At 32.7% G+C, this 12,880-nt stretch overlaps 2 protein-coding genes and 1 long non-coding RNA gene across 5 annotated transcripts; all 3 read left to right on the top strand.

Moving 5' to 3' along the window:
• Positions 1-2,519: 2,519 nt before the first annotated feature.
• On the top strand, positions 2,520-5,427 carry LOC136997368 (A disintegrin and metalloproteinase with thrombospondin motifs 3-like). 2 transcript variants are annotated; one of them, XM_067348078.1, is made up of 4 exons: positions 2,520-2,736; positions 2,832-3,044; positions 3,169-4,479; positions 4,538-5,427. In XM_067348078.1, the coding sequence occupies exons 3-4, from the start codon at positions 4,113-4,115 to the stop codon at positions 5,146-5,148; spliced, it is 978 nt and encodes a 325-aa protein (XP_067204179.1). In that variant the 5' UTR covers positions 2,520-2,736; positions 2,832-3,044; positions 3,169-4,112; the 3' UTR covers positions 5,149-5,427. The 2 variants fall into 2 exon arrangements, with proteins under 2 accessions (XP_067204179.1, XP_067204180.1); XM_067348079.1 differs by having other exon boundaries at positions 2,520-4,479.
• Positions 5,428-5,887: 460 nt separating this feature from the next.
• LOC136997369 (uncharacterized) lies at positions 5,888-8,521 on the top strand. Its single transcript, XR_010888152.1, has 2 exons — positions 5,888-6,594; positions 6,682-8,521. It is a non-coding gene; the product is annotated as an uncharacterized lncRNA (long non-coding RNA).
• A 66-nt stretch (positions 8,522-8,587) lies between these two features.
• LOC136997366 (uncharacterized) lies at positions 8,588-12,817 on the top strand. Of its 2 annotated transcripts, none has more exons than XM_067348076.1 (4): positions 8,588-9,416; positions 9,655-10,341; positions 10,584-11,257; positions 11,466-12,817. In XM_067348076.1, the coding sequence occupies exons 1-3, from the start codon at positions 8,743-8,745 to the stop codon at positions 10,987-10,989; spliced, it is 1,767 nt and encodes a 588-aa protein (XP_067204177.1). In that variant the 5' UTR covers positions 8,588-8,742; the 3' UTR covers positions 10,990-11,257; positions 11,466-12,817. The 2 variants fall into 2 exon arrangements, with proteins under 2 accessions (XP_067204177.1, XP_067204176.1); XM_067348075.1 differs by having other exon boundaries at positions 11,424-12,817.
• Positions 12,818-12,880: the final 63 nt, after the last annotated feature.

Genomic DNA, 12,880 nt, shown 5'->3' with positions numbered 1-12,880 from the left:
CAGCGGAACAATGTTACAATAATCATACGATATTTTAGCCGACACTCCCGACGCGTATTTTGTCATATTAGAATGAAATTTAAACTCGAATATCGCTCATTGCACGGAATACGCGTTCGACACGCTGCCATGTACGCAACAGGTAATGGTAGAAAGGGGGAGGAAGGTGAAAGACTGTGAAAAGTAATAAGAATTGGGGGTAGTTGAGGGGGGGGGGGAATAACGCGCCGATACGCGAACGGTCTGCCTCGCTCAAGTCCCGCCGTGCGAATAGTAACAATTCATAGGCAAGGATTCATTCGTATAAGGTCGTGTCCAGTGATGCCAATTCGAGCTCGCTGGTACCATGGGTACCGTAGTGGAGGGGATACGCACCGTGTGCTCGCCGAGCAACACGGACATGTGACGTCAGCGATTTCGCTTGTGTGGGTATCCCCTCTTCTACGGTACCCATGGTACCAGCGAGCTCGAATTGGCATCACTGGTCGTGTCGAAGGATTTAAGTGTGATTTAGAAGTAGGGGAAAGGAATGTGCGTGCCGATACGCGTGCGAGAGAGAGAAAGCGTGGAAGTGAGGGAGAGAGGACATAGAGCACATAGGCTACAGAGCGTATGTAAACAACCCCACTAAACCTTCCTTTGCCGTGAGTGAAAGAAATTCCTAATATGATATATAATATTTTGCACATTACAAGATATTCTTTTTGCATTCAGAATTTTAATTTCGTTGAATAATTTACTATTTTATTTTTCGCCTTCTATCGTATTTTGTGTCGTATTTTTTAAATTTTGTTTGTAGATTTGTCAGCGTGATCTAATATAAAAATTAATTTTACTTGATAAAAATTCTGTGTTTTAAAGCTTTTTGAGCGCTTTTCAATTCCATATTGTAGTACAAATAAATAAATATACGAGTAAAAATTAAAGATAAATACTCACGTAAAATAAATAAATGTTACAAAATACAAAATATCGTTTTACGTGAACACTGCTGCTCGCGCAATGAATTTCGATCGAAATAAACCTTTCAAAATACGCGATGTAATCGATGTACATTCCCGATGCGTCCCGACTTACATAAGAACAAAGACTATATAGTTTTTGGTATCACACGAATACACTCGGCATTCTGTAGAAAACAACAAAGGGTAGTTGTAAAAAATAATTGTATCTCATCAAGATAGAGGGAGTAATTTCGGAGGTTAACTGTAATGAGAAAGATACAAGGATGACCAGAATTATTACTGTCGTCAGCATTATTGCCCGCCGGAAAACTACTCAATCTAAGAATAATTGTCGAGAGCTTCTTGATATGTGTGGCATAAGATTTAAGAAAAAATGAAATTGCAAACACGCATAAATCAATTTGAAATCATTTACAATTTGTTAAGCGTCAATCCTAGAGCCCGTTGAACAAGCGATGTTACGTTTTATTTTACGTAATAAATTTATTTTTTATTATAAAATACAAATTTATAAAAAAATACGTATCATTATCGACATAAAAAATAAATTCTATCAATTACATTATTATGATGGCAGAAGGAAAACAAATTAATAGTTATAAATTGACATATTTATAAAAAAGAATATAATTTTAAATAAGTGTTCCGAATTAATTTAGCATCTGTATCTATATTCGTCATTAGTACCTGTGTTTTATTCCTCATCAAGTGCGCCGTTACAGCTACGGTTAATGCAACCAAGCGCATTAGAAATTGTGCTACCGAAGTAATAAGTAAGTTCCTCTGTCATAAGAATATCGATTACTTAATGTTCAAACCTCATGAATTTTATAACAAACTATTAAAATATATATATATATATATTACTTATACAAAATATTGGTTTCTCTATATTTATAGATATTGTATTGAATTACGTATCACATGATTGGATATTTCTCAAATAATTTATTGCAAATAAAAATTATTGCTTTTATTGCACTTATGAGTGTGTCACATCGCCTGATTTGCATTACGTTAGAATGATGTTACAAGTGATTGATTTCGATATATTTGGAAACTCAATATTACTACTCAATAAATATTTTTTAACTCTTAATATTTTTTACCAACAAATTTTATTAGACAGAATAAATATATAAAAATATTCATTTTTAATAATCTCTATCGCAATATATATAATTTTATTTAATTGTTTCTTTTCTTCGTTTAATTTCCATTAATCCCAAATTTTAACGTAACTTACAAGACATTACGAATATGCATAAACGGCAATTTTATATACCAACAATAATTATCCACATTTTGAAATTAAATTATTGAAAATTAAACTTTTACGTTTCCGATCAATGTTACATATTATACATATTAGTGATAAATTACATTTTATAAACCTAGATCTTATACCGTTATCGTAAATACTACATCTAAACTTTTAAAACATAAATATGGATTTTAAAACATAAATATTTATACATATACATGTAGCAAAGAGAGAATGTGTTATAAATGTCACATGACACAAAAGATATTCCTCATACGCCAGTTCGTGTTTCATACGCGATCATATCAGATATAACGAACTCGACAGTGCAAATGCGTGTGTGTAAATTATTTAATTAATTGCTTGAAACTGAAAAACTTATAAAATAACATGTTCTTTATATCGAAATTTGTGATAATAATCTTATTAAATAAAACTTACGCACATCTCACGCGAGATATGGAAACAATATTACTGCCAACATTAAGTCCGACAGGAGTAAAGGAGGTACGTACGTTTTGCAGTTATTATTCCATTTATTACTCGATCGTCGTTATTTAAGAATTTTAAAATTTTTTTCTTAATTGTTATCTATTTTACAGATATCTATAACACTAAAAGTTTTTGGACGATTGATTCAACTGAATCTGCATGGAAGTGATAGAGTTGTACCGCCTGCGTTCGAAGGATGGAAATATAATGTTAAAAACGTTACAGAAAAATTGTTGGAATTAAACGTATCAAGTCATTGCTATTATTATCATGAAGATCATATCAGCTCTGCGGCCATCGACTTTTGTCATGAACATGGATTGGTCAGTAATATTACAAAAAAAACAAACTGTTTTAAAATTTTTATGTTTTTACTTGTATACTGCATTACTTTTCGTTTTAAATACAAATATAACATGTAAAAAAAATATATCTTCTTAAAATTAGGAAGGACTTGTTTTTTTATGGAAAACAACACAATAGAGATTCGGCCCTTGCGGAACGAGTTTACGCCTATGTGCTTAATCGACGATTTTAGAGGACAATCAAATCTTTCATTTGGCAAACCTTATGTTATCAAAAGATCACTGCAATATTTTGCTGATTCAAAACTTTACCACCGGGACATGTTTAAACTGAAGCGACGTCACGCACGCAATGCTCGACAAAATTTAACTATAGAACTGGCCGTTTTTTTCGACGAAGCAGCATATCATATGTACATGCCTATTCTGGACAATGATGAGGATAAGTTACGCAATATGATATTAGCATACGTGAACCAAATTCAAGCCTTGTTGCATCATTCAAGTTTCGGTGCTCCTGTTGATATTTCATTGGTAAAGTTGGTAATAATGGATAAACAGCTGTCAAATTTGTCTGCTTTCGACGGTGACCATAAAAAGATGATCAATTCATTTTGCGATTACGTGAATTTTTTGTATTCTGAATACGGGATTGATTCGCTTCAGTGGGACATTGGCCTTTACCTGACCGGAATAAATCTATATGAGTCAGAAAAGGAACAAAAGCATTATGGTGTTGTAGGAAGTTCTTTCTTTAATTCCTCGTGTACACAGAATTCATCGTGCGCCTTAGTAGAAATCGGTTCTACCGGTCCTTACGCAGTCTCGGGTTTTGCGACGTCTCGTATTGCTGCTCATGAGATTGGTCATCTGTAAGTGTATGTATACTTTTTTTATACAATTAGGTATATGATATTTATTAGAAGAATTTTTATATTTGTGCAATTGAAAGATAAAACTGCTCAGAGTTTTTAAAAGATTTAGTTTTTTAAAGTGTAAAACTTTTGAGTAACAACAAAGTATTAAAAATATTGCAGATAAGGCATATTTTCAAACGTAATAATTTAATTGTTCAAAAGATTAGGAATGGAACACGATAATGGCTCTATCGATTCGACGTGTCCGAATGGCAAATACATAATGTCAGATTGGCAATATCTACGGGGACAAGTAACATGGTCCGCATGTAGTCGTAACATTACGAAAAATCTGTGGAAAGAAAAACCGTGTCTTTTTGATCACACGAGACGAGAAGAGACCGATGATCCATATGTACTGGGCCATTCACGTTATCACGATTTACCTGGAAGGGAATGGACTGCCAAAGCACAATGTGAATTATTTTTACGCGACAAAGATGCAAACGTAGTCACGTTGCATGATGTATGTCAAGTCTTACAATGCGAAACGCCTGACAGAAATAGGAATTTCTTCGCGGGACCTGCGTTGGATGGTATGTCTTTTTTGTAATTAGAAACTTTAATTAAAATTTTGAACTAAATTTTTTTCAGGAACTAATTGTGCACTCGGAAAGGAATGTCGCGGCGGAGAATGCATGGCCGTTATCACACCACCATACATTTTTTCGTATTGTGAAGACGATAATTGGAGTGAATGGAAAGAAGACTCTTGTAAAAGCAATTGCTTGACGAAATCCAAAGGCGTGGTAATCAAACGACGTTTTTGCAAACATGGTATTTACAAAACGGCTAGTTGTGATGGGCCATATTACGACGTGGTTCTGTGTAATGACTCCAGCCTTTGCACTGAAGAACGCTTTACGATTGCCGAATATACTGCTCTAAAATGTACTGAACTTAGCCTAAAAATAAAAAGACAGGGCAAAGAATATTTCAAGTACGAACCGTTAAATGAGCCAGGAAAGCAGGCCTCCCATGTCGTCGAGGAACCGTGGAGAGCCTGTACCATACACTGCCTACGTGAAGAAGAAATATCTGCTAATTACAGTCTGTTTTTTTTTTATGCACCACGCCAGGAAATGCTCGACTTAAAAATCGAACCATACTTTCCAGATGGAACGTGGTGTCACGAGAAAGATGGGCAAAATTATTATTGCCGCCAGCATTATTGTCTGCCGGAAAACAATTCAATCGAAGAATAATTACCGAAAGCTTCTCGACATGTGTGGGCAAGGATCTAAGAAAAAATAAAATTGCAAAACAAAAGTAATTCAATTTAGAAATGTTTAGTATTTGTTCAGTATAAAATCTAGGATCCATTAAATTATCGTCGTTACTTTCTATTTTAAGCAATAAATCCATTTTTTGTTAGCATATAGTAAATTTATACGAGAAGAAATACGTCGAATTATCGACATGAAAAATTCCATCCAAAATCCAAATAACTTAATAGTTAGTAATTGCATAAAAAAAAAAATAAATATTTGTTAGTTGACAGGGATTTGAAAAAAATATAATGATAAATCAATGCTCAGAATTAATTAAGCATCTGAATCGATTTTCGTCATTGGTACCTGCTTTCCTTCTTCGTCGGACGCGCCGTTACAGCTACAGCCAATGCATTACATGTTGCTATCGAATTAATTAGTAGATTCTTCTTCCATAAGAAGATCGACTACGTAAACTTTAAATCTCTCGTGAAAGTTAGAATATACTACTTAAATATATATGTATATTACTTAAACAAAGTGTTGCTTTCTCTATAGTTATACTTGTATATATATTTATAATTGTATTGTACAACGTATCACATGATTGGATATTTCTCAAATTATTCATTGCCAATAAAGAATCCCTTATTGCACTTATGAGCGTGTCACATTGTTAAATTTACATTACGTTAGAATGATGTTACAAATAATTGATTTCAATATATTTATTAACTGAATATTACTACTCAATATATATTTTTAACTTTTAATATTTTTTACCAACAAATTTTATTCGACAGAATAATTGTATAAAAATATTAATTCTTAACAATGTCTGTTGCAATATGTATATATTTATTTAATTGTTTCTTTTCTTTGATTTCTATTGATCCTGAATTTTAACGTAACTTACAAGATATTACGAATACGCATAAACGACAATTTTATATACCAACAATAATTATCAACATTTTGAAATCAAATTATTAAAAATTAAACTTTTACGTTTCCGATCAATGTTACATATTATACATATTAGTGATAAATTACATTTTATAAACCTACATTTTATACCGTCATCGTAAATACTACATTTAAACGTTTGGATTTAAAAACATAAATATTTATACATATACATGTAGCAAAGAGAGAATATACAATAGGTGTCACACTACACGAAAGATATTCCTCATACGCCAGTTCGGGTTTCATTCGTGATCATATCAGGTATAACGAACGCGACAGTGCTAGTGCGAGTATATAAATTATTTGATTAATAGTTTAATAGTTTGAAATTGAACGAGAACTTAAGAAAATAAAATGTTTTTTTTATTGAAATATATGATAATAATTTTACTAAATGAAACGTACGCGCAAATTACGCATGATATTGAAACAATATTACTGCCGGCATCGAATCCGACAGGCGCAATAAAGGTACGTGCGTTTTACAGTATAATTCTATTTGTTGCTCGTTATTCGAGAATTATCAAATTTCTTTTTTAATTGTCATTCAAATTACAGATACCAATAACACTGAAAGTTTTCGAACGATTGATTCAACTGAATCTGCGTAGAAGTGATCGAATTGTATCGCCTGCGTTCAAAGAACGGAAATATAATGCGAAAGGCGTGACAGAGAAATTGTTTAAATTAAACGTATCAAGTCATTGCTTTTATTATCATGAAGATCATATCAGCTCTGCGGTTATTAACTTTTGTCATGAACATGGATTGGTCCCCATGTGGGAAATGACTACCGGCGAGATAATGGCCCAGTACCGATTTCTGGTACTGAGTATTGGCGCGTTACTAGATGCCAGTACTGATGTGATACTGGAGAAATACTGGGATGATAGAATTGGGCCAAGACTCGAATTACAGTACTACTTTGGTACAGAATTCCAGTATTGCTGCAGTACCGATTTCCATTATTGTTACGGTACCGATTTCCATTATTGTTACGGTATTAAATCAGTACCGATTCTCAACATAACAGTACTAAAAATCAATACCAATCCCCAATACAGTAACAGTATTAAATATCTGTTCTGTTTTCAAATACTATTATAGTATCAAAAATCAATACTGATTCTCAATACTGTAACAATATTTAAGATCAGTATCAATTTCCAATAATTAGTATCAATTTTGTGTGCGATAATTAAATTAAATTACAGTATTATTATTAGAATTATTTATTATACACATATAAAATAAATTAATTACATTATAAAATATATCAATTAATAATTAATATAAAATATTTTATTTATTAAATAAAATATTAAAACAATCTAAAAAAATTAATTACCAAGACCTCAACGTCCATTGAAGCATCCAAAATATTAAAATCATCTAATATAGATATCGGTAATGTAAGTTCAATAATCTGTTTTAAAGCAGAAACTGGATTCATTTCATCTTGATAATAACGATGATGATGATATAGTCTTTAGTTTCTTTAAATCTTGATATTTTTTGGTGTAAAATTACTTCTTTTTCAGCATTTTCTATTCAATGTTTACCACTGGATATAGCTGTAATTATGAGTTATGAAATTGATATAATTGCAATTAAAAAATTATTTTCCATAATACAAAAAAAGAGAGAATTTGACAACTAGTAAAAATGATAAATAACAGAATTATCACTCACAATAACTGTTATTACTCCGTTTCTCGGCCAATTATTCAAGGTTCTCCTTTTTCGTAAAGAAATATAATTCTTTTTTACTAAGTTTATCCGTTTTGTTAATAATGCAATGGACTAGAATATAGTTTCACTTTCTGTCACATTAAAATATACAACGGTTATACTCTTTGACATTGCCTCCTATGATGTATACTAAGTATTCGATGTTCTTCTTTTGCCAATTTTAGTGCTAAAAAATTTACCGGCATTGTACCATTTCGGTACTGGCATTCAACGCTCTTCTTTTGCCAATTCCAGTACGGGCACAGTACCTTGAATTTACCGGCAGTATACCGTTTCGGTACTGTAATTTGACATTTCTTTTACTAATTTTTGTACAGGTATAGTACAAAAAAAACTACCGGCAATGTACCATTTCGGTACTGGCATTCAACGCTCTCCTTTTGCCAATTCCAGTACGGGCACAGTACCTTGAATTTACCGGCAGTATACCGTCTCAGTACTTGACATTTGACATTTTCTTTTACTAATTTTTGTACAGATACAGTACCGTAAATTTACCGGCAGTATACCATTTCAGTACCATTATTCAATACTGATTTAGATAATGGGTTAGTACTAAACCATTGTTATTTTAATACTGGTTTTGTACTATGCCAGTACCGAAACGTAAAACTCGTTTTTCGGTACTGGATCTGTATCTCGCCAGTATCTAATACTAGTCTGATGTATAAAATTCCCACATGGGTCAGTAATATCACATGAAAAACAAACAGTTTTTAAATTTTTATGTGATTACTTGTGACCTTTATTATTTTTCGTTTTATATACAATGACACATAAAGAATAAATATATCTTTTTAAAAGCAGGAAGGATTTGTTTTTGTGGAGAACAACACGTTAGAGATACAGCCTTTGCGGAACGATTTCATGCCTATGTGTTTAATCTACGATTTTAGAGGACAATCTAATCTTTCACTTGGCAAACCTTATGTTATTAAAAAATCAATGGAATATTTTGCTGATTCAAGTCTTTACCACTGGGACATGTTTAAACTAAAGCGACGTCACGTGCGCAATGCGCAACAAAATTTAACTGTGGAACTTGCCGTTTTCTATGACGAAGCAGCATATAATACGTCCATGTCAATTTTGAACAATGATAAGGATAAGTTACACAATATGATATTAGACTATGTAAATCGTATCCAAAATGCTTTCAGTCGTCCGAGTTTGGATGCCTTTTTCAATATTACGTTAATAAGTTTAAAATATCTGAAAGAACAGCAGTTAAATTTGCCAATTTCTGATGGCGACGCTAAAGAATTGCTCAATTCTTTTTGCACATACGTGAATTTTCTTAATCCTTCGGACGATAATGATCCGCGTCACTGGGGCATTGGCCTTTACTTAACCGGAATAAATCTTTATGAATATATTCACGTATTGCAACCGTATTACAGAACCAAAAAGAATTATGATATTAAGGGAAGAACCTACCAAGATGGCGCATGCAATCCGCTTTTATCTTGCGCAATAGTAGAATTCCGTGATTCATCTGAAATCACATCATCTCTTGAAGCTATTTATAAGATCGGAAATCTGTAAGTTTTTGTATATTAGTTTTACGTATAGAGAATAAATTACATTTTATAATAAAATTTATTTAATTGTACAATTGCACAATAAAATCAACAAGTAAACAGTCATTATTAAAAAAATTTATTCTTTAATTGTTTACCATGTTAACTATTACTAAATCATAAGATAAATACGAATATTTCAATCAAATAATGCAAAGTGAAACATATATTTAAAATTAATAATTTATCTGATCAACAGTTTAGGATTAACACAAGAGCAAAGTTCTAGCGATTCGCAAAAGTGCGTAACATGGTCTAAGAATAGTAACAAAATTGAAAAACTCTGGGAAACAAAAACGTGTCTTAGAGATCAAGCAAAAACAATGATTTCCAAACCGGAAAACATCAATAATGACAATGCGGGACAGAACTTAACCATAGAACTTGCCGTTTTTATCGACGAAGCAGCATATAATAAGTCCATGTCTATTTTGGACAATGATGAGGATAAGTTACACAATATTATATTAGCGTACGTGAATCGCATCCAGGCTGCCTTTAATCGTCCGAGTTTGGATGTTTTTATGAATATTACGTTAATACGTTTAATTATGCTGAGAGAACAGCCGTCAAATTTGCCAATTTCTGACGGCAATGCTGGCGAATTGCTCTTTTCGTTCTGCACATACGCGGATTCTCTAAATTTTCCGAACGATAATAATCCGCATCACTGGGATATTGCCCTTTACTTAACCGGAATAAAACTTTATGAAAATGTTATGGTAAAATTTAAAACGCATGACAGAGATGAGAAGAATTTTCAGATTACGGGATATACTTACTTCGATAGCGTATGTAAGCCGCTTCTCTCATGCGCGATAGCAGAATTCCGTGACAAATCTGAAGTCGAATACCCTCTTACTGCTATTAAGATGATCGGAGAGCTGTAAGTTTTTAAGAACTAGTTTTACGTATAAATTGAAAATAAATAACATTATATAATGGAATTTATTTAATTGTAGAAATGTACAATAAAATCAACAAGTAAACAATCATTTCAAAAAAATTTCATTCTTTAATTGTTTGTTATATAAACTATTAATAAACTAAAAGATATTTAAGAATATTTTAATTAAACAATGCAAAGTAATGCATATACTTAAAATTAATAATTTATCTGTTTTACAGTTTAGGATTAATACCAGAGCAAAGTTCTAGCAATTTGGAAAGGAATATAACATGGCCCGAGTATAATTGTAATGAAATGGAAACACTATGGGAAAGAAAAACATGTCTTAGGGATCAAACAAAAAGGATGAACTTTAAAAAGGAAAACATTGATAATACGCAAAAGAAATTGATCATAGAACTTGCCGTTTTTTTCGACGAAGCAGCATATCATATGTACATGCCTATTCTGGACAATGATGAGGATAAGTTACGCGATATGATACTAGCATACGTGAACCAAATTCAAGCTTTGTTGCATCATTCAAGTTTTGGTGTTCTTGTTGATATTTCATTGGTAAAGTTGGTAATAATGGATAAACAGCTATCAAATTCGTCTACTTCGACGGTAACCATACAAAGATGATCAATTCATTCTGCGATTACTTGAATTTTTTGTATCCTAAAGACGGGATTGATTCGCTTCAGTGGGACATTGGCCTTTACCTGACCGGAATAAATCTATATGAGTCAGAAAAGGAACGAAAGCATTATAGTGTTGTAGGAAGTTCTTTCGTCAATTACTCGTGTACCGAGATTTTATCGTGCGCTTTAGTAGAAATCAGTTCTACCGGTCCTAACGCAGTCTCGGGTTTTGCGACGTCTCGTGCTGCTGCTCATGAAATCGGCCATCTGTAAGTTTATGTATACTTTTTTATACAAATTAAGTATATAATATTTATTAGAAGAATTTTCATATTTGTTCAATTGTAAGATAAAACTACTCAGAGTTTTAAAGAGATATAGTTTTTTAAGGTGTAAAACTTCTTAGTAACTACAAAATATTTAAAAATATTGCAGATAAGGCATATTTTCGAAAGTAATAATTTAATTGTTCAAAAGATTAGGAATGAAACACGATAATGACTTCATCAATTCGACGTGTGCGAAAAGCAGATACATAATGACAGATTTTCAATATTTGCGGGGACAAATAACATGGTCCGAGTGTAGTCGTAACATTACAAAAAATCTCAGGAAAAGAAAACCGTGTCTTCTCGATCATACAAGACGAGAAGAGACCGAAAATCCATATGCACTGGGCCATTCGCGTTATCACGATTTGCCAGGAAGAGAATGGACCGCCAAAGAGCAATGTGAATTATTTTTACGCGACAAAGATGCAAACGTAGTCACGTTGCATGATATATGTCAAGTCTTACAATGCGAAACGCCTCGCAAAAATGAGTATTTTTTTGCCGGACCTGCGTTGGATGGTATGTCTTTTTTGTAATTAAGGAGTTCAATCTAAAGTTTTGAACTAAATTTTTTTTAGGAACACGTTGTGCACTCGAGAAAGAATGTCGCGGCGGAGAATGCGTGGCCGTTATCGAACCACCATACATTTTTCCGTATTGTGAAAACAATAATTGGAGTGAATGGAAAGAAGACTCCTGTAAAAGCAGTTGCTTGACGCAATCCAAAGACGTGGTAATCAAACGACGTTTTTGCACACATGGTACTTACAAAACGGCTAGTTGTAATGGGCCATATTACGACGTGGTTCTTTGCAATGACTCAAGACTTTGCACTGGAAAACGCAAAAGAATTACCGAATATGCTACCACCGAATACAATTTAAAGGTGAAAAAGGGAGGCGGAAAATATTTCAACTATGATCCAGAAAATGGGCCGGGATGGAAGGTCATTCATGATAAGACGAAACTGTGGATAGCCTGTACCGTATATTGCCGACGAATTGTATCTGCTGCAAAAAAGCAATATGAATATGTGGCACGCCTGGAAATGCTCGACTTAGATATCGACTCATACTTTCCAGATGGGACACGGTGTCACTACGAAGATGGCCAGAATTATTACTGCCTCCAGCATTACTGTCTACCGGAAAACTACTCAATCCAAGAATAATTGTCGAGAGCTTCTTGATATGTGTAGAGTAGGATTTAAGAAAAAATAAAATTGCAAATACGCATAAATCAATTTGAAATCATTTACAATTTGTTAAGCATCAATTCTAGAGCCCGTTGAACAAGCGATGTTACTTTTTATTTTACGTAAGAAATCTATTTTTTGTTACAAAAATCAAATTTATAAAAAATACGTAACATTATCAACATAAAAAATAAATTCTATCAATTACATTGTTATGATTGCAGAAGGAAAACAAATTAATAGTTATAAATTGACATATTTATGAAAAAAGAATATAATTTTAAATAAGTGTTCCGAATTAATTTAGCATCTGTATCTATATTCGTCATTAGTACCTGTGTTTTATTCCTCATCAAGTGCGCCGT

The sequence above is a fragment of the Linepithema humile genome, chromosome 1 (assembly GCF_040581485.1).
Source record: "Linepithema humile isolate Giens D197 chromosome 1, Lhum_UNIL_v1.0, whole genome shotgun sequence".
In the NCBI taxonomy this organism is placed as follows: Eukaryota; Metazoa; Arthropoda; class Insecta; order Hymenoptera; family Formicidae; genus Linepithema; species Linepithema humile.
Note: the sequence above shows the minus strand (reverse complement) of the source record. Positions and strands in the feature narration are given on the sequence as shown.